Source organism: Salmo salar, chromosome 14, assembly GCF_965601325.2.
Source record: "Salmo salar chromosome 14, fSalSal1, whole genome shotgun sequence".
Lineage (NCBI taxonomy): Eukaryota > Metazoa > Chordata > Actinopteri > Salmoniformes > Salmonidae > Salmo > Salmo salar.
The window spans coordinates 82,485,831-82,507,497 of NC_138304.1; the positions used below are offsets into that span (position 1 = coordinate 82,485,831).

Genomic DNA, 21,667 nt, shown 5'->3' on the forward strand with positions numbered 1-21,667 from the left:
TAGTGGATGGGCTTGCCCTCTAGCGGTGAAAGATGTGGACTGCAGAGGCCTCCTCTCCTTGAGCCCACCCACACTTCAGCTGTCACACCTGTCCTACAAACATCTAACCCACTTTTACCAGACAAGCTTCTAAAACAAAATGGCTCTGTGAAATATTTATGGTTGGCTTCCAAGCCATGTGAAACAAGCCCATACAAAAGAAAAATTGTCTCAGAATGTTTAGAAACTTGGCTTTTGACATTGTCTTGCGTAAAACATAGAATCTCATACATTTATCATCTGGTTTCCATGTTAAAATGAACCTGATTCCATTGTTAGTAGTATAACACAATAACAGCCAGGTCAAGCTTGACCGATAGACTATAAACACCGGTGAAGGCTGCTAAGGGGAGGACAGCTCATAATAATGGCTGAAATGGAGTCAATGGCATGGTATCAAACACGTGCATGTGGTTCATACCATTCCATTGACTCCATTCCAGCCATTATTATGAGCCATCCTCCCCTCAGCAGCCTCCACTGATAAACACCCATATCTAACCATAGAAAACACCTCCTGACCAGCCCACACTATGAAGTCGTCTCCTCAAGTAGGACAAGCACCTATCCATTTAACAAATCAGAGCACACCAGTAGAAAAACATTTAAAAACGTTCTGCAACAGAAAATTAAAACAAGCATTTCTTATAGGACAAGGTGAGATAGTACCTCCCTGTTTCAGCCTGTTTTCTTCCATTTCATGCCTAGTGAATATGACCCAGGTTCTATGGAGCAGAGTGGACGCCCAGGATAAGAGGACCTGTTCTTGTTGGTGAGCCGTGTAGACAGAGGCCTATTGTCCAGCATGTCAGTACTTGTAGGTGCCAATAAACACAGGGCCACAATGGAGTCGTTTCACAGCGAAACCGGAGATTAATGAAGCGACAAGGTGACTGCAACACCTCTTTCCTCAGATTGAGAACAGACAGAAACACAAAGTCAAGTCTCCAATGTGATGGATCCACTTTATTAGGGTTTCCCAGGGCTTCAGTGAACATCGGGAGGTATTAAAATACAGTACAATACAATACATAGTGCTCATCATACAGTTGGATCATGCCCAGGGCCATTTGTGGTGAAGTATCGGCAGCAAACATGCTACCTACATCAGGTCAAAATTAGACTGGTCCCAGATCAGTTTGTGCTGTCCTGCCAACTCCTATGGTCATTGGAAATAACTATTGGCAAGACAGCACAAACTGATCTAGGACCAGGCTAGGTGGAAGTGTCAATAGAACAATATTTATCAAATATCACAGTGTTCAGTTCTCATAACAGGTACCAAAAGCAAGAACATCAACAACCTGTCAATCATGTTTGACAAAACGGAGAAAAACATTACAGTACAATATTACTGTTGTACTGTGCCTTTAAAAACACTAGGCCTATTGGTTGGTTTTAAAATGCAGCAAGGAGAGTTCATCAGTGTAAGGTTATAAGGTTATCTCTAAGGAAACTGCCTGAAACAAAGCAGTTCAAAGTTCATAGGTGAAAGGTTATAAATGCTGGAGAGAAAAGTGCAAATCTTAAGACGATGGGTGTTTGTAGGGATTGATGCTGCTGCACCAAGGTAACCTCTTGCCGGATACATCAACGGGGCACAAATACATATGATCCACAATGCACTTCTATGCTATCACAATCCTACTATCTCAGCACTATGCTGCTGTCTTGTGCTTCGTTAGGTTGCCTCTTCCACATGCCTTCCTCCACTGTGACCTGGTACATCATGAATCAGTGTTGTGCTTTTATGATACCATAGCCATCTCTCTCCTGTACGTCTCTTACTGCAGCCCGATACTGACAACCACACACTCTCTCTGGTTCATGGGTAATTCCCTGAACATCAACTATTAGAACAGTAACCAACCAAGGGCACAGTAAAAGCATAGGAACCCATTAGTCTTTGGAACAGAATATTGAAACTAGAAGTGCACTTAGCTTTGGGGTGCAAGAGAGAGATGGAGAAATGGAGAGGGAAACCCTACATACAATACAGTACGCTGCACAAGTCAGTCACGTCACACAGCTACCATACGTGGTAGAAAACTAGTTTTCAACCAGGAAACTACATCATCATGACATCATATACCATTTTGCCTGTTGGGGATGGTAGTGAGAGATGCAGGGTTGTCACTGTGAATGATGTCAGGTTTCGGTAGCTCAGTAGCTCGGTGGAAGTGTGGCATACTGGAGGGTCAGGGGTCACTTATTTCTGGGTATGCTCAGATGAGGAGCATATGGTCACTTTTCACGGGGTACTGGGACAGAAGAACCCGCACACTCACGTACTCCAACACATACCTTTATAACAACCTTATAACAACCTCTATGCCTTTGTTATTTACAAAACGTTTCAATCCCAAATGGATCTTGGTCCGGTTGCTGTTAACCTATAAAAGCTATGTGCTGGAGTAACTGAGTGTGCAGGCCCACTAGTCCTCCATGTCTCGGATGAGCACCCCGAGCTCCTCGTCAGTCAGCTGGTTGACCTCCATGATCTTCTCCAGCTGTTCAGCGTAGCACGCTGTGTCCTGCAGGAAGTGAGGTATCCTCACGGGCTCCATCTGCGCCAGGCCTTTCAGCCGATCCACGTCCTCGTACGACACCTGGGCAAGCAGACAGACAGAAACAATCGAGATCATGCTAATGTGTTTTAGAACAAGCGAAGAAAAACGTCAGACAGACAGAAACAATCAAGATGGAATAATGTAATACAAGCAGGTTTCTATTCAGCAGGGAGTGCCACTGGCCAACCCTCCTCCAGGCAGGCTTTTGTTCATAATCCACTACTCTAACACACCAGGAACTGCGAATCCATGCTCTGATGAGCAGCTCATTAGAATCAGACGTGCTAGAGCAGGGCAGGAACAAAAGCCTGCATACCAAGTAGCTCTCTAGAAGGAGGGTTGGCCACCTGTGCTATACAGATATGCCTAGAACAGACAGCAGTAACACTGGAAGCCCATCTGTGTGAAACACATTGAGTCATGTGTTCCCTCTCTATGCCTGAATTAATAATATGGTCTGCTCTGCTTTCTCCTCATACTGCTGTATTTACCTAAGCTTTTTCAGCCTGGCATCTCATTTAAATTCATGTGCAAATAGGCATTGTAGTTATGGTGAAGGAGAGAGAGGGAGAGAGGAGAGCGATACGAAAGCTGTGTAGTCAAACATCGCCATTATGTCTCCTGTCTGCAGTGTAATGCAAACCCTTTGCAAAATAATCATTACGCACAAAAAGGCATAGGATGCCGGTTAGGCAGCCTCCTGATAAACCTACTCTTGCCACGTCTATGGGTCTTAGTCTGATATATTAAACAGACCCCCTGTTACCCACCTTCCCCAGGGACATTAGCAACTGGAAGTCAATCTTCTCTCTGTGTCTCAGGATCTTCAGGATGCCATCCAGGTAAACCTGGTCCTTACTGAAACAACCTGAAATATACAACAACAAGCCCATGGAGATGACATCAGTACGTACTGAAACAGTCAAGTCCACATTCATTACATCAGAAGTTAAAAACAGCCAAGGCCTGGTAGAAAATACTGACTCCAGTAGGAGGAAAAGCTCAAGTAAGAGATAGGCATGTAGCTGCATGCAGGACTGCCTATGGACAGACGTAGGAGCTTAATTTGATCACCCTGTTGCAGGAGAACTTTCCTGCAATGCAGAACATTTAAAACGTGTAGTGTATCGGAGGTTTAAAAAGGCTTCTGAAGTTTGCAATTTACACTTTCAAATTTCAGACTTGATTTTTCCTTACGAAAGATGTATCAACCCCTACAAAAATGTCCATTAATTATAATCCACATAATAATTCACATTTCCTGTTGCTGTAGGATTATTTTCCTGCTGTAGCAAACCGGCTCAAATGAAGATACTACATCTGGATGAGCGTGTGAACAACAAACGGTTGTGTCTGTGTTAGTTACCAGGCTGTGCGGTGTTGGTCTGTCCCCTCTTGGCTCGTACACAGTAGTCCCAGCGTGTGTTGGGGTCCTGGACGAAGCGTCCCAGGCTGTGGAACAGCTGAGAGAAGGACATGCGGCTGGCCTGGTACACAGTGTAGTAGAGCAAGGCGGCCCTCCACAGGGTAGGGTCCTTACGGAACAGGACAGAGTGGATGCTGGCCAGCCCCTCCTCCGTGGGGTTCAAAGGTCGGAGGTTGTGCTTCTTCCTGCCGACTCCGCTGTTCCACGGCTGCTGGGCGTTGTTGATGCCCCGGAAGTAGTGTGTGCCTGGGCAGTGTGCACAGACACAGGAAATGATCGCAGTGGCTATATTGCACCAACAGGGTGAAGAGTCCCAAGCTGACCTCATCCTAGAAAAAATAACAGTGCTGCTGAGTACAGCAGAGCAGACTAGTGGGCCGGTGAATTACTGTGAGCGAACAGCAAGTTCAGTATTGAGTGGTCCAGGACCATGAGTAATGATTGTGTTCATTTAAATGTGCTGTGGTTGTGGAAGTGTCTCTTATCAACCAATACATGTTTTGCACCTAGCACTCCTGACCCATTCTCCCTGATCCAGGACAACTGTGTGCATTATGTTACCCTTGAATTACATTACTGTGTGGCTGCAATACTGGAACAAACACTGGGATTTGTGCACCTCTTGACAAAACTAAGCACCCCTAGAGGTATAATGGAGTTATAGTACCAACCGATCTCGTGTCGTAGCATGCCCTCCAGCCAGTGTTCCCGGGCTGTGGCAATGTTGATGGTCAGAGTGGGCCGGCTGTTCACCACCGTCATGGACGCTCTGGAGAGGAGGTCGTCTGTCACATTGACCACTATCTGACAACAGAGAGAGGGAGAGATGTTGAGACTCACTTTATATGGAGCACTATTTGGCAAAGACACCACATAGAGATATGTGGTTGAGAAATGTCTACCTTAATAAGTGCTACGGTACCATAGCAGAATATGGGGTTACTATGTGGGAATTGTTATGATTGGGGTGTGCAGAAAGTTCATTATAGTGATCTTAGGGGGTTTGTTCTTTTGGGAGATTTAGGAGGAACAAGATGAACCAGGCCCTGGCAGAGTAGTATTTTATTATGTCTGTTTCCCATGGTCTCTATGACCTTCATGGCTCAGAGTAGTATTTTATTATGTCTGTTTCCCATGGTCTCTATGACCTTCATGGCTCAGAGTAGTATTTTATTATGTCTGTTTCCCATGGTCTCTATGACCTTCATGGCTCAGAGTAGTATTTTATTATGTCTGTTTCCCATGGTCTCTATGACCTTCATGGCTCAGAGTAGTATTTTATTATGTCTGTTTCCCATGGTCTCTATGACCTTCATGGCTCAGAGTAGTATTTTATTATGTCTGTTTCCCATGGTCTCTATGACCTTCATGGCTCAGAGTAGTATTTTATTATGTCTGTTTCCCATGGTCTCTATGACCTTCATGGCTCAGAGTAGTATTTTATTATGTCTGTTTCCCATGGTCTCTATGACCTTCATGGCTCAGAGTAGTATTTTATTATGTCTGTTTCCCATGGTCTCTATGACCTTCATGGCTCAGAGTAGTATTTTATTATGTCTGTTTCCCATGGTCTCTATGACCTTCATGGCTCAGAACGTGGCGGAACTTATTATTCATTTACTCAACAAAAACCACAGGGCTGTAAAGCGGATGTGCTCATGGAAATGGAAACCTTGTACAAGTTGCCTGTCACGTCGGGGATGTCAGCCTTCTACTGTATCTGTGTGGCTGTTCTTTTGTAGCCATGGGACACCTGGGAACTGCTCTCTGACATAACCATTAGATGGATGAACATACTGTGCCTTCAGAAAGCATTCATACCCCTTATACCACATTTTGTTGTGTTACAGCCTGAATTAAAGATAGATTAAATATATTTTACCCAATAATGACAAAGTGAAAAGATGTTTTTAGTTTTGCAAATGTATTTAAATGAAATACAGAAATATCTAATTTACATAAGTATTCACACCCCTGAGTCAACACTATTCTGTAGAGGCTTCCTTCTTTCCCCTCTGTCAATTAGGTTAGTATTGTAGAGTAACTACAATGTTGATCCATCCTCAGTTTTCTCCTATCACAGCAATTCAACTCTTTTAAAGTCACCATTTGTCAGGGTTTTCGCTGCTGGTCATTCGAATCAAGTGCAGGAGAGCAGAGAATAGGTGATCAGGCGACTTTATTAGCCAAGAGCAACAAACAGACGGGAGCAAACAGCTACAAATCAAGCCAACTAGCAAAAGTGACAAGCGCAAAATACCGTCAAATAATATAACAATAAGGTTCACCAAAAATTCCCCCAATAGGGTACAGGCAATGCCCAGGGTGAAAAACCAGACTGGCGCGATACAACAAACATAAAACAAAACAATTACACACAAAGACATGGGGGGAACAGAGGAATATATATATGCAGTGTGATTAGGGAATGTAAACCAGGTGTGCGGGGAACAAGACAAAACAAATGGAACAATGGAAAATGGAGCGGCGATGGCTAGAAGGCCGGTGACGTCGACCGCCGAACGCCGCCCGAACAAGGAGAGGAGCCGACTTCGGCGGAAGTCGTGACACCATTGGTCACCAAGTCACCAAAATATATGTTCTTTACCATTCGGCCATCAGATTTGCCACCAATGCTCCTTATAGGACACATCACTGCACTCTATACTCCTCTGTAAACTGGTCATCTTTGTATACCTGTCGCAAGACCCACTGGTTGATGCTTATTTATAAAACCCTCTTAGGCCTCACTCCCCCATTTCTGAGATATCTACTGCAGCCCTCATCCTCCACATACAACACCCGTTCTGCCAGTCACATTCAGTTAAAAAGGTGCCCAAAGCACACATATCCCTGGATCACTCATCTTTTCAGTTTGCTGCAGCTAGCAACTGGAACAAGCTGCAACAAACACTCAAACTGGACAGTTTATTCTCAATCTCTTAATTCAAAGACTCAATCATGTTGTCTCTACCTTCTTTCCCTTTGTGCTGTTGTCTGTGCCCAACAATGTTTGTACCCTCTTTTGTGCTGCTACCATGTTGTGCTGCTGTCATGTTGTGTTGCTACCATTTTGTTGTCATGTTGTGTTGCTACCATGCTGTACTGTCATGTGTTGCTGCCATGCTATGTTGTTGTCTTAGGTCTCTCTTTATGTAGTGTTGTCTCTCTTGTCGTGATGTGTGTTTTGTCCTATATTTTTATTTACTTTATTTTGAATCCCCCATCCCCGCAGAAGGCCTTTTGCCTTTTGGTAGGTCGTCATTGTAAATAACAATTTGTTCTTAAAACCTCTTACATCTAGATGTTCCGCTAGCGGAACGGCTCGCCAATATCCAATGATGGGCGTGGCACGAATTACAAACTCCTCAAAAATCCCAAAATTTCTATTTTTCAAACATATGACTATTTTACACCATTTTAAAGACACGACTCTCCTTTATCTAACCACATTGTCCGATTTCAAAAAGGCTTTACAACTAAAGCAAAACATTAGATTATGTCAGGAGAGTACCCAGCCAGAAATAATCAGACACCCATTTTTCAACCAAAACCACAGCTAAATGCAGCACTAACCTTTGATGATCTTCATCAGATGACACTCCTAGGACATTATGTTATACAATACATGCATGTTTTGTTCAATCAAGTTCATATTTATATCAAAAACCAGCTTTTTACATTAGCATGTGACGTTCAGAACTTGCATACCCACCGAAAACTTCCGGTGAATTTACTAAATTACTCACGATAAACTTTCACAAAAAACATAACAATTATTTTAAGAATTATAGATACAGAACTCCTTTATGCAATCGCAGTGTCCGATTTTAAAATAGCTTTCGGTGAAAGCACATTTTGCAATATTCTGAGTAGATAGCTCGCCATCACGGGCTAGCTATTTTGACACCCACCAAGACACCCACTCAGATTTACTATAAGAAAAATTGGATTACCTTTGCTGTTCTTCGTCAGAATGCACTCCCAGGACTTCTACTTCAACACCCAATGTTGTTTTGGTTCCAAATAATCCATAGTTATATCCAAATAGCTGCGTTCTGTTCTTGCGTTCAAGACACTATCCGAAGGGTGACGCGCCGGCGCATATCGTGACAAAAGAATTATAAATATTCCATTACCGTACTTCGAAGCATGTCAAACGCTGTTTAAAATCAATTTTTATGCGATTTTTCTCGTAAAATAGTGATAATATTCCGACCGGGAGACGTTGTTTTCGTTCAAAGACTGAAAGAATAAAATGGTGTGTTCACATGCACGCGTGCGCCTGTGTCATTGTTCTCAGATCGACCACTATCCAAAACCCCTACTGTTTTTCAGCCAGGGACTGCAGAGTCATCATTCCCCGTTCTGGTGCCTTCTGAGAGCCTATGGGAGCCTTAGAAAATGTCATGTTACAGCAGAGATCCTCTATTTTCCATAAAGAGGCTATAGAAGGACAAGAAATGGTCAGAGAGGGGACTTCCTGTATGGAATCTTCTCAGGTTTTGGCCTGCCACATGAGTTCTGTTATACTCACAGACACCATTCAAACAGTTTTAGAAACTTTAGGGTGTTTTCTATCCAAATCAAACAATTATATGCATATTCTAGTTTCTGGGCAGGAGTAATAACCAGATTAAATCGGGTATGTTTTTTTATCCGGCCGTGAAAATACTGCCCCCTATCCTAAACAGGTTAACTGACTTGCCTAGTTAAATAAAGGTTACATTAAAAAATAAAAAATAAAAATTGGCCTCATGGTGAAATCCCTGAGCGGTTTCCTTCCTCTCCGGCAACTGAGTTAGGAAGGACACCTGTATCTTTGTAGTGACTGGGTGTATTGATACAACATCCAAAGTGTAATTAAGAACTTCTCCATGCTCAAAGGGATGTTCAATGTCTGCTTTTATTTTTTTACCTATCTACCAATAGGTGCCTTTCTTTGTGAGGCATTGGAAAACCTCCCTGGTCTTTGTGGTTGAATCTGTGTTTTAAATTCACTGCTCAACTGAGGGATGTGTGGGGTACAGAGATATCATGTTAAACACTATTATTGCACACAGAGTCCATGCAACTTATTACATGAATTTTATGCACATTTTTACTCCCAAACTTATTTAGTCTTGCCACAACAGAGGGGTTGAATACTTATTGACTCAAGATTTCTAAAAACATAATTTCACTTTGACATTATGGAGTATTGTGTGTAGGCCAGTGACAAAAAATCTATATTTCATCTATTTTAAATTCAGGCTGTAACACAGCAAAATGTGGATAAAGTCAAGTGGTGTGAATCCTTTCTGAAGGCACTGTAGTTGACCCTGGATCTGTGGTAAGGGGTACCTTCTACCATTCTCCAGGTAAAAGTTGCCCTTGACCACAGATCTAGAATCAGATTACGCCAGCTGGTCCATGTCCTCTCACCTCCCCAATACAACCCTCCTTTTCCATGTACTTCTTGACCAGGTACCAGATACGGCACTTGGTGAGCAGGTTGCCTCCTGTGGCTTGCTCAAACTTCTCATAATTCCCATACTTCTGGAGGGCCAACTCCATGATACGTACCGCCTGTAGAGGGAGAGAAACACAATGACAGAAAACATTATGCTAAAATCTAATGAAGGACTTAGACATTATCTCAGTAAGGATACAGCTACAAAGGCTTGATTCAGTTCAGGAGAGAGATGATATTGAGGGAAATAACAAGAACTTGACTCATCCTTCAGTTGATTTGTTTGGAGGGATATACTGCATAGCAAAGAGCTATCTATGATTAGGCTATATAAATAGCTCCCTTTTAGGAATAGCACTTGGAGTTGTTTTGTCAGGTGGCAAGGCCAGGGCAGGACAGGTCAGTGCTTTCTCCCTTCTCTCTGTGGTGTGGTCAGGGCTGTGGACTAGGCCTGATAGAGACAGTCCCTACTCCCTACAGATCATTACAGAGATCATCCTCTCTCTCACCCCAGCGCTCACGCCATAGAGATCAAGTAGAGACCGGAAATCAAGTCAGTTCTGTTAAATGTACAGTAACTGGAGTGGTTACGCAATAGCACAATTAGCTGTTGAAGTCACACAGTGTAAATGAGTTCCTGAAGCTTATCAGGGTTAAGATTACTGCATGAGGTAGCCTAAACAACATGAAGTTGGGCAGATAGGCTAATTTGTGTTTCATCGTTTGAAGTTTAATAACAGTTGATTGTCAGCTTTGAGGATCAAAACAAAAAAAGGGGTTGTATTCTACATCAGTGTAGTGAATGGCCACACAGTTATACACAATGGGAATGTGTAAAACGATACTAATACCAGGAGTGGAAGAAAGTAAACATGATAGCACAAACGGCAATGTCCACCACAGGATCAAATTACCTACATTTTCTGTAGTCTTCACTCAACAAAAGAGGCTGCCATAGGTTCCTATCAGTATACTATTGTTACCCAGATAGCAAGCATGCAACAGAACACCTTAGGGGTTGCTATTCAGTTCCAACCGCACTCAAAACACTAGACCAGACTACATTCTATTAATTCTACTGAACTATATGTTAGACAGCAGGCTACCTAGTACAATCACTGTGATTTACAGTAGTGCTTGAAATAATATTTTTGTGGAAATTGATTTCTCCCTCAATTCATTCTTGTAGCTCCGCTAACTATTGCGTGAGGTACAAAGATGTGCAGTAATATTCATGTATCCAATAACCTTTACGATGTCTTATTTCTCTTGTTTCTCTTGTTGGGGTAATCACAACATGGCTTTTAACATACTCACTCAGCTATCGATCTGTCGTTAGAGTAGCTTGTTGGCTATCTGGCCAGAATAAGGGCTAATGTGGATAGCATTTGATAAATACTAATGTGGAAAGATCTCCAGACTACAGCTCAGACAGAGAGAGCACTGGTGTCTCTTTCCACCCCCTGACTGGTGTGCTAAGCTTGAGTTTTAAAGCACTTTTCCTCCCAGCTAAGCTATCCAAGCTTGTCTGTCAGGGTTGTCTGCTGCCTGGCTACATGGCTTTCACTGAGTGGGCAGATTTACTTCAGCTCAGTCCTGGGAGAATAAGAGGTTTGGCAGAGAGAAATTGTTTGGCCACAGGCTCTGGGCTTGACCCCGGCACAATGTGCCTCACTATATAAAATCAGCCGGCTCAGCAGTAGCATTGGGCACTTGGGACATGGTTTAGGACAGGGTAGGTCATCTGTACCGACCTCTGGAAGTGCTTACTGTTTGTTGTGCCTAGTCTACCTCTTGCCTTAGTTGTATAAAACTTGTCTCCTGTCCTTAGACTTACCTGTAACAGTAATTGGCATGATAATTCGCTCCTCACCTCTCCACTGTTATAGCTGATGTGTAGGGAGATTTATGGTTTAAAATGGCCCAAAAAAACACTTAATTGACATGGGTCTCACCTGTGTCAGGAAGCGGTCGGAGGCATTGTTGTGGCGAGCCAGCACCAGCGGAGACACAGGGTTGCTGTACTCAAACTGAGGATTGTAGCTGAAGTCCGACTTGAAGAACTTCACCTTCTCCTTCTCCACGTTGGACGGCTTGATGGCAGTGAGGATGCAAAGCTTCTTGATCCCGGCGTTCTCCCCTTCCCGCATCACCCCTCCTCTGGGCAGTGAGGGCAGCTTGGTACGGGGTGAACTAGAAAAGCAGGTCTTCCGTGGCCGGGCGACAGGGCGGGGGGACAGGCCCATGGTGCTACCCAGGACCGTGATGCTGTGGGCTGCCTTTTGTCTGCTGGCGAAGCCCCCTGAGGCAGAGGAGAAGACATGGTGGTGGGAGGGGTGCCTGGTGTCCCTGGTGTCTCCGCTGCCCTGCTGGCCCAACAGTAACAGAGGAGTTACAGACGGATGGCGGTGGTTATCGTGTGACCTGCTGGATGTAGAGGCACATCTCACCGTCTTCTTGGGCCTGCGGTACGGGGAGTGCTTTGGGCTCTGTCTCTCCTCCTCCTCGCCCTGCAGGAGCACATTGTAGCTGCTGGTTCCTGTGGTAAAGAGGTCCTTGAGGATGCTGGAGGACAGCTTCTCCAGGCACACCTGAGTGGGGCTCAGAGGCTGCTTGTCCGGCACAGTGGGGCTCGAGTAATTCTTAGAGATCTCCATCTCTACCGGCACTGTCGAGCTCAGGAGGTACTTCTTAGACTGCTCCATCTCTGGCCAATGGAGCCTTTCTGAAACAACAAGTGATGATGACTGACCGAGGGTTGAGTCAGTAACACTGACACAGCAGCTTACTTATTTTAGATTCTCTCACTCACTCACTGAGCAGTACATGGGCTAATCCTCTTACAGAACGAGACAGAGGAGCTTCTTCAGTCTGCAGCCAGTTCAGCTCTAAAGCTAGACTTCTGTGAATTATGTCATGTGTGCATGTGTTGTTTACAGAACCCAATAGAGGATTATTCAATAGCTCAGAGGGTGATATCATTAGTTTGGGTTTGCAGAGCAACACTGACTCACTCAGCCCAAGGCAATAAAGGCTGCTTCTATCCTCCTCCATTTCATAGAATCACAGTGCATAGACCTCAAATGGACATATCCAAATGGACATTTCTGACAACCTCTCCAGTTACAGCTTTATAACAACTGTATCAGCAGTCCTTAGTGGGACTATTATGCACAAAGCACAGTCAGTTATGATGTAGGCGTGTCGCCAAATGATTCCCATCATGTCTCCAGAGTCTGATAGGGTAGCAGCCCTAGTGCAGAGCCTTGTGTCCTGTGCTCCAGTGAGATGGGCTGGTTGACCAGGAGCGTCATCACACTGTGTGTAACTACTTTGTTCAGACAGGAGCACTGATGTGGAAGCTTTGCAACCACTGTACTAACAACTCAACCAATTCAGGGCTTCAGCAGATCACATGGCAACAACAGATTTCAAAACAAACCATTTCAGATAACGTTACCCAAGCTGAATCATTCCAAAAGATGAGTCAGTAGCTGGTCATGGAACAAATACATTAAGAATGGATAAATATCCCTTGACCATGTCAATGTACTAACAAGTACTGCAATACAGTAGCTACTGACAGTAATAATGCATTGTTAGACTTGTTATAACAATGTTGGTGTACTTTTTATATGCTTACTCTTTTAAATGTGTGCTTTTATAGATTTTTTTATCTTGTGTATGTAAAAGTGACTTTTGGTGTCTTGAAAGGTGCTTGAAAAGTTAAGCATGTACGTTATGACTGCTTTATAATGTCTAAGAGGTCTATAATGTCTACAAGATCATCAGCAGACTCCAGCACCATCATCTACCATGCTCTGACCAGCTTACTCCGCTCAAGCCATAAACTGCCCCTCTCCATCTTCAGAGGATGCAGCTTTCAACTTGGTCTCTATTTGTTGGCCTGTCATGGTACTAGTGCTTGTTGTTTTTTGCTCTAGAAGCGCTTTAAAAATGTAATACATTATTATTATTAAAAACATCAAAATAACGAGTGTCAAAACAACAGCCAGTTTCAGAGTGAGTGGAAATGCAGCACAACTTATTATAAGCATTTTATCTGTTTGTGCAGTGTGTTTATGTTGTTGCTGGCTTTCTGGCCAGATTGGAAAGCTAATGTTAGCTAATTCAAGCAAATTCAAGTCATACACAGATGAAGTGCATACATACCAGTGACTTTTATTGATTCGAGCATTGAATCGAGTCTTTGTTCTGAGGACCACCTCTTGACAACAACGTCTTCGAAGCAAAAAAACCTAGTAACTTAGCTATCTAACGTTAGCTAGCTAATACGTAACCTTAGCTAATGTAGCTAACTAACCAGTTTACCAACTGTCACTAACCTAACTAGCTAGCTAGATCAAACTAAACAAGATTAGCAAGCTAGATGGTCAACTAACGATGACAGACAAACAGCTAACTGAGAATGTCATCAGTCATTCCGTGCTCCTGTAGCTCTCAAACTGTTATTGAGACTGAAGAACGAAATGACTCAAGCTAAGAGCGGTTTCCATGGTACCCAGGCAACGTCACACAGAAACGATTGTGCTTCTGTGAGATGACGTTTTCAGTAAAAAGACAAGAGATTCGATTTTTTGCAACTAATATTATTCCAAAGTGTATTTACAGTTTATACATATTTGTATGATGTTTTTCCCTTTTTAACCAAATTTCATACAAATTCCACCAAATTGTTTCATAAATGTAGCTTAATTCAATATCTGCTCATCTGATTCCATGTATTTCTGCATGTTTTAAATGTGTGACTCAGACTCAATGGCATAAAGAAAAGCATATGCTTAATTTAACCGGGCAGGTCAAATTCCATCCTCCTAATGTCTCACTGAAGGTAGGGCCTTGAATTATGGGATTATAATGATGACAGAAGCACAGAACTACCTGGGTTTGTATTTTGAATTTCGTGATCACACATTATTTATGATTCATGATTGCAAGTATGATTCGTAAGTTTGTATCATGATGTGTGAAAGATTTAAGAATGGTCGCTAACTTGTAATTTGACATTTGAATACATTCAATAAGATTTAAAGCATAAAGTTAATTTACGAGTATGAATATTCTACTGTGAATTAAAGATACACTTGCATATCTTGAATCTGCATGTACTCTTGAGTTCTGTCACTGTTATCACCTTACCAAGAGATTCGTACATTTGTAGAAAGTTTTGTTCATTTGTAGAGGTTTGCTCTGGGGGCAGGACCTTTTACGCCTGAGTACTGACCAATCAGTTTCCTCTGCCAAAACCACAGCCGCCTAACCATTGGCTGGATTGTTCCATCAATCAAATCAAAATTGATCATGTGAAATATAATGGTACATTTCAGATGAACTCCAGACCATTCTACAGGTACTTAAGAATGGCTTGACAGAAAGCAATGGCTAGAAGAATGATTAAGACAGCGAAAAGGGAGGCATGGCAGGTATTTTGTTCCACTATTGTTAGAGGGACCGAAATTAGTACACTTTGGAAAATGTTTTTAAAACATATGGGGAAAGATAAAACTGGTGGAATTCCAGTGTTGGTAGAAGGAAACATCATAGCTGTATCAAGTAAAGAAAAGTCAAATGTCCTAGGTGGTGCGTTTGCAGCGGTTCATAGATGTGAGCACCTGTGTGATGAGAGTAAGAGGATATGTAGGGAAAAGTTAAAGAAACATGGAGATGTCTTTAAGAGAAAAAGGGATTCAGGAGAAGCTATGAATGCAGAGTTCTCTATGTTGGAGATGACGTTGGCGTTGGAAGGCTGTGGGCAAACTGCTCCTAGAGATAGGATGTGTTATGTGATCAAATCAAATTGTATTGGTCACATACACATGGTTAGCAGATGTTAATGCGAGTGTAGCTAAATGCTTGTGCTTCTAGTTCCGACCATGCAGTAATATCTAACAAGTAATCTAACAATTTCACAACAACTACCTTATACACACAAGTGTAAAGGAATGAATAAGAATATGTACATATAAATATATGGATGAGCGATGGCGGAACGGCATAGGCAAGATGCAGTAGATGGTATAGAGTACAGTATATAAACATTATATAAAGTGGCATTGTTTAAAGTGACTAGTGATACATTTATTACATCCCATTTTTAATTATTAAAGTGGCTAGAGATTTGAGTCTGTATGTTGGCAGCAGCCACTCAATGTTAGTGATGGCTGTTTAACAGTCTGATGGCCTTGAGATAGAAGCTGTTTTTCAGTCTCTCGGTCCCAGCTTTGATGCACCTGTACTGACATCGCCTTCTGGATGATAGCGGGGTGAACAGGCAGTGGCTCGGGTGGTTGTTGTCCTTGATGATCTTTTTGGCCTTCCTGTGACATCGGGTGGTGTAGGTGTCTCGGAGGGCAGGTAGTTTTTCCCCGGTGATGCATTGTGCAGACCTCACTACCCTCTGGAGATCCTTGCGGTTGTGGGCGGAGCAGTTGCCGTACCAGGCGGTGATACAGCCTGACAGGATGCTCTCGATTGTGCATCTGTAAAAGTTTTTGAGTGTTTTTGGTGACAAGCCAAATTTCTTCAGCCTCCTGAGGTTGAAGAGGCGCTGTTGCACCTTCTTCACCACGCTGTCTGTGTGGGTGGACCATTTCAGTTTGTCCGTGATGTGTACGCTGAGGAACTTAAAACTTTCCACCTTCTCCAATACTGTCCCGTCGATGTGGATAGGGGGGTGCTCCCTCTGCTGTTTCCTGAAGTCCACGATCATCTGCTTTGTTTTGTTGACGTTGAGTGTGAGGTTGTTTTCCTGACACCACACTCCGAGGACCCTCACCTCCTCCCTGTAGGCCGTCTCGTCGTTGTTGGTAATCAAGCCTACCACTGTAGTGTCGTCTGCAAACTTGATAACTGAGTCAGAGGCGTGCATGGCCACGCAGTCATGGGTGAACAGGGAGTACAGGAGAGGGCTGAGAACGCACCCTTGAGAACGCACCCTTGAGAACGCACCTGGGGCCCCAGTGTTGAGGATCAGCGGGGTGGAGATCAGAAGGTCCAGGACCCAGTTGTACAGGGCGGGGTCGAGACCCAGGGTCTCGAGCTTAATGACGAGTTTGGAGGGTACTATGTTGTTAAATGCTGAGCTGTAGTCGGTGAACAGCATTCTTACATAGGTATTCCTCTTGTCCAGATGGGTTAGGGCAGTGTGCAGTGTGATTGCGATTGCGTCGTCTGTGGACCTATTGGGGCGGTAAGCAAATTGGAGTGGGTCTAGGGTGTCAGGTAGTGAAAGGGTTAGAGAGGCTGGACGGGGTTGGGGTTTGGGTGGTGTAGTGGGGGGAGGGAAGTGGTGTCTAGGGCTCTATTTTCAGGACTAATGAAGAAAATGTAATGTAGGTCGTGACTGGCCTCACACTGCAGTACAGTAGGTGGTGGTGTATCCACATTAAAAGTTGGATGTGATCTGCCAACCCAATCCCAAAGCAGAAGAAGAAGAAGAACTCCAGACCAGGGTTGCAATGTCTGTGGTTTTCCGCAAATTGTGTTACTTTGAAAACGATATGGTGGGTGAAAATGTATTGGTTGTGGGTTGTGGGCTTTTGGTCTATTTCTACGTTTCACCTGTCAGGCAGTGAAGCAGGCTGTTGCTGACTGAGTGAGTGATGGGGAGGGTCGGAGGGGTGTGTGTGTGTGTTGAGAGAGCACTACAGCTATTGTCTGAGTCATGTGACTGAGAGGAGAGAGAGCAGCACACACACACCTCATGACAACTTTTTACCAGTTATAGGTAGACTATTTAGATTATTTTGCTCGGAGGTGATTTAATGAAGAAATAAGGCCAGAGGCGGTGTGGTATATGGCCAATATACTACGACTAAGGGCTGTTCTTACGCACGACACAATGCGGATTGCCTGGATACAGCCTGTAGCCAGTGTATATTGACAATACACCACAAACACCCGAGGTGCCTTATTGCTATTATAAACTTGTTACCATCGTAATTAGAGCAGTAAAAATAAATGTTTTGTCATACCCGTGGTATACGGTCTCAAACCACCCAGTATATAAACTGCATTCTAATGTAGACTTTGCTGAAAGAAAACGGTATCAAGTGAAGTGTTTTATGCATGCTCAGTTCTTGTGTCTCTGGGGCTGCCCGAGTGGAAATTTGAAATGGAAGTTATGGAACTCCCTCGCCTGATTCTTTTTATGGGAAAAAGGCCTCAATAAAACTGACATCAAATGTGGAGAATGATACATTTGCCTCTGTTGGCCATCAAGTAGCTTATTAATTTATATGCCATTGTAGGCTACTATAGGCTCCCATTTGATACAATAAATATGTTGAAATGACAATATCACTGGGGTCCTTGCAAATCAATTTGTGCCACTTGTGTAGCCTACCTGGAGCTGGCAAACTGATTTAATCAATAGCCTATATCTTCAGTTTATTGTAATTGTAGCCTTGTGTTATTATGCAATTATTAATGGGCATGTTTAGTTAATTAAATTGGGAGTTATCAAAGCTCTATCACAATTGCCGATCAGTTGTTAGAACGCATTAGATTGACGGTTACAGTAGTCAGATTAGGCTAAAGGTAAAACATAATTATCTGGCTCATCGCGCTGTAGCGACTCCTTGTGGCAGGCCGGGTGCCTGCAGGCTGAACTCAGTTGTCAGGTGAGCAGTGTTTCCACCAACACATTGGTGCAGCTGGCTTCCAGGTTAAGCAAAATTGAGGAGAAAAGGGGGATAAAATACAAAAATAAACACTGGCTGTTTTTGACAAGCATATTCAGTTCATGTACATGTTATTTCATTCAGTGATTGAAATTATGACCTCATCCTCAGTAGCCTATTCCAGCAGGCTATTGGGAAACACTAGCACTTCTTACCTCAAACTCACCTCACAATTAATGTTGAATAAATTACTCTGTTCATTTGAACTAAGCAAGCTGCTAAATCGTTCAGTTTATATCTTGCCTACATCTTGCCTAGGCTACTGTAGACTATCTGTAATGATATGTAGGCCTATAAGGGATTATAGGCTACCTGCCTTTATCTAAGCAAACCATGGCAAAATTGAATTACAATCATTGATCCTGATTTTAGTCTATAGTCTATGCCTATTGAAATTACAAGTCAATCTCACAAATGGGACATTTATAATGGTTTTTAGTCTTAACATCTGGCACATAATAACAGCACAATTGCCAGAAAATAGTCTAACATTTGTTTTTTTAAGTTCATCCAAGTGTTTTTTGGGATCCTCTGTCCAACTTTAATCACTGAAACGCTCCTGTCGGTTTTATCAGTAGTTATGCAAATGCACAAAAGGGATTTATTTACAATTATAAACCTGGTTCGAACACTGAATGCTGATTGACTGAAAGCCATGGTATATGAGACCATATACCACGGGTATGACTAAAAAGTACTTTTTACTGTTCTATTTACATTGGTAACCAGTTTATGATAGCAGTAAGGCACCTCTGAGGTTTGTGGTATATGGCAAATATACCATGGCTAACTGCATGGTGCATCATGCTTAAGAACAGCCCTTAGCCATGGTATATTGGCCATATACCATACCCCCTTGTGCCTTATTGCTTTATCAAATCGCTTAATCATAGCGGTCAAACGAGTTAAATCAACATCCATTTGTCACGTCCATTCCCACTCCCCCCCTCCGGTGGTCAACGTCGCCGGGTTTATTAACCACCGGTTCTGGCATTCATCATTACGTGCACCTGGCATTCATCATTACGCGCACCTGGCATTCATCATTACGCGCACCTGGCATTCATCTATAGGCACACCTGGACTCCATCACTTGACTGATTCCCTGCCCTATATCTGTCACTCCCTCAGTTCTATTCCCCAGGCAGTATTGACTATGTGGTTCATGTCTGTACGCTACTCATATAGTTTGTATTGGTCTGTTTATCATCAAACTCACCACCTGCACTTGCTTCCCAGCATCCACGTTACAGAATACTGCCTCACCGACTGGAAGCAGCAGGAAATCAGAACATCTCCCAGATGATCAACGAACAGGGAGACCTACTTCGTAAGCACCATGACCAGCTGGTGCAACTGGGGACGGCTATGGAAGAGGTTCTTCGCAGTCTTCAACGTCTCGAACATGCCCGAGAGGCACATCAGTACATTCAGCGGTCTGCCCAGGTCAGCGATGCCCGTTTGTCCCTCCCTGATAAATATGATGGAACCCCATCTACATACCGTGGCTTCCTACTCCAGTGCTCCTTCTATTTGCACAACAGATGGGAGCCCCCACTACCGAGAGGTCCAAGGTTGCCACGGTTATTTCTCTGCTACCTGGGCGGGCGTTGGAGTGGGCTATGGCTGTCTGGGAGAGGTGAGGAGGAGCTGGCTTCGTATGAGGGGTCCACAGCTCTGTTCAGAGTTATTTTTGATCATCCACCGGAGGGCAGAGGGAGGTGAACGCCTACTCCAACTTCGGCAGGATGACCAGACCGCTGCCGAGTACCCGCTCACCTTCCAGACAGTAGCAGCATCCAGCGGATGGAATGAGCCGGCACTCTGTACGCTATTCTGAAGAGGACTACGCGAGGAGGTCCAAACAGAACTAGCATGTTGTGATGACAACCTCTCCTTGGAGGCACTCATCGCGATGGCCATCTGGTTGGATAATGTACTTCGTGAGCGACTGTACCCACATCGCTTCTCTCTCCCTCCCTCAGTGAACACTCTGTAGCAGAGCCTGAACCTATGGAGGTAAGGGTCACACGCCTCCCCGCAGAGCGATGCAGACAGAGACGGCTGAGGCTCTGTCTATTGTGGTCAAGGGGGTCACCAGCTTCAGTGTTTGGTACGTCTGTCACGACTTCCGCCGAAGTTGGTCCCTCTCCTTGTTCGGGCGGTGTTTGGCGGTCGTCGTCACCGGTTTTCTAGTTGCCACCGATCCACGTTTTCTTTTTCCATTTGTTTTGTCTTCATTGTACACACCTGATTTCCATTTCTTCATTATTGTTCCCTATTTAACCCTCTGGTTTCCCCATTGGTTTTGTGCGTGATTGTTCCGTGTTAAGCTGTCGCGTATGTTTGTGAGCTGAGTTTGTTTCCCTACGTGGAATGTTTTGTTGAGTAAAGACCTTTATTACTCATTCTCGGTGTCCTGCGCCTGACTCCGTCCCACCTGCTGCACATTGACTCTTGACAACGTCCCATATCGGGATCTACGAGAGCAGAGGGACGTCACGTGATCTTACTCACACCTGCCCCAGGAGGAGGATCTCAGTTTCTGTTAAACCCTTTTTAGTGTCGCTGACACTAGATTGCTGTCCATCATGTACTGTTTCTACAGCGTTAGTGGATTTCTGGTGCCACGGGGAACTTTATTGACCAGACCCTTGCCTCCTCTCTGAACATACTGCTCTCCTGTCCGTTTCCGGTTGAAGCCCTTGATGATCGGTCACTAGGATCCGGAACCATCACCACACCCCTCACCCTCACCGTGGAATCCATTCATCAGGAAAACATCCCCTTCATCACTAGTGCACCAGCTCACAAGATCATCCTCGGCCTCCAATGGCTCTAACGCCATAACCCCACCATCTCATGGTCAAAGATGAGAATCACAGACTGGTCACCCGAATGCTGGATGGCCTGTTTTCCTGTTCTCTCTCGTGTCATAGCCCCTGTGGTCTGGGACGTAGATGTGGACATTCGCCAGGCTCTGGAGAGGGAACCTTCTCCCACTACCTGTCCTCCTGAGCGCCTCTACGTTCCCATGGGGATAAGGACGCGACTGTTGACCTGGGCACACACAGCTCTCGTCGCTGGACATCCTGGGATCTCCCTAATATACAATCATTCTCTGAAAAGTATTGGTGGCCCACCTTGGAGCAGGACGTTACTCGCTATATCAACTCCTGTTCTGTGTGTGTCCAAACTAAGTCTCCCCGACATGCTTCAGCAGGGAAAATCCATCCCGTGCCTCAGCGTCCCTGGTCTCATCGGTAACAAAGACAATGGACAGATCTCCCCTCTGACGGTTCCACCACCATTCTGGTGGTCGTGGACAGATTTTCTAAATCATGCCAGTTTATTCCTCTCTCTGGTCTCCCTACCTCTCTCCAGGTCGCTGAGGCACTGTTCCGGCAGGTCTTCCAGCATTATGGCCTTCCGGAGGACATTGTCTCCGACCGTGGCCAGTCTACACACACACATAGGA

General features: G+C 44.1%; 1 protein-coding gene across 3 annotated transcripts; it reads right to left on the minus strand.

The window, feature by feature from the left end:
• Positions 1 to 985: 985 nt before the first annotated feature.
• On the minus strand, positions 986 to 14,020 carry LOC106570298 (putative tyrosine carboxypeptidase MATCAP2). 3 transcript variants are annotated; one of them, XM_014142465.3, is made up of 8 exons: positions 13,661 to 14,019; positions 11,938 to 12,212; positions 11,443 to 11,853; positions 9,460 to 9,603; positions 4,707 to 4,839; positions 3,976 to 4,281; positions 3,380 to 3,477; positions 986 to 2,648 (listed from the first exon to the last, which is right to left on the minus strand). In XM_014142465.3, the coding sequence occupies exons 1-8, from the start codon at positions 13,683 to 13,685 to the stop codon at positions 2,475 to 2,477; spliced, it is 1,566 nt and encodes a 521-aa protein (XP_013997940.1). In that variant the 5' UTR covers positions 13,686 to 14,019; the 3' UTR covers positions 986 to 2,474. The 3 variants fall into 3 exon arrangements, with proteins under 3 accessions (XP_013997940.1, XP_013997939.1, XP_013997938.1); XM_014142464.3 differs by having other exon boundaries at positions 11,443 to 12,208; positions 13,661 to 14,020; XM_014142463.3 differs by having other exon boundaries at positions 11,443 to 12,212.
• Positions 14,021 to 21,667: the final 7,647 nt, after the last annotated feature.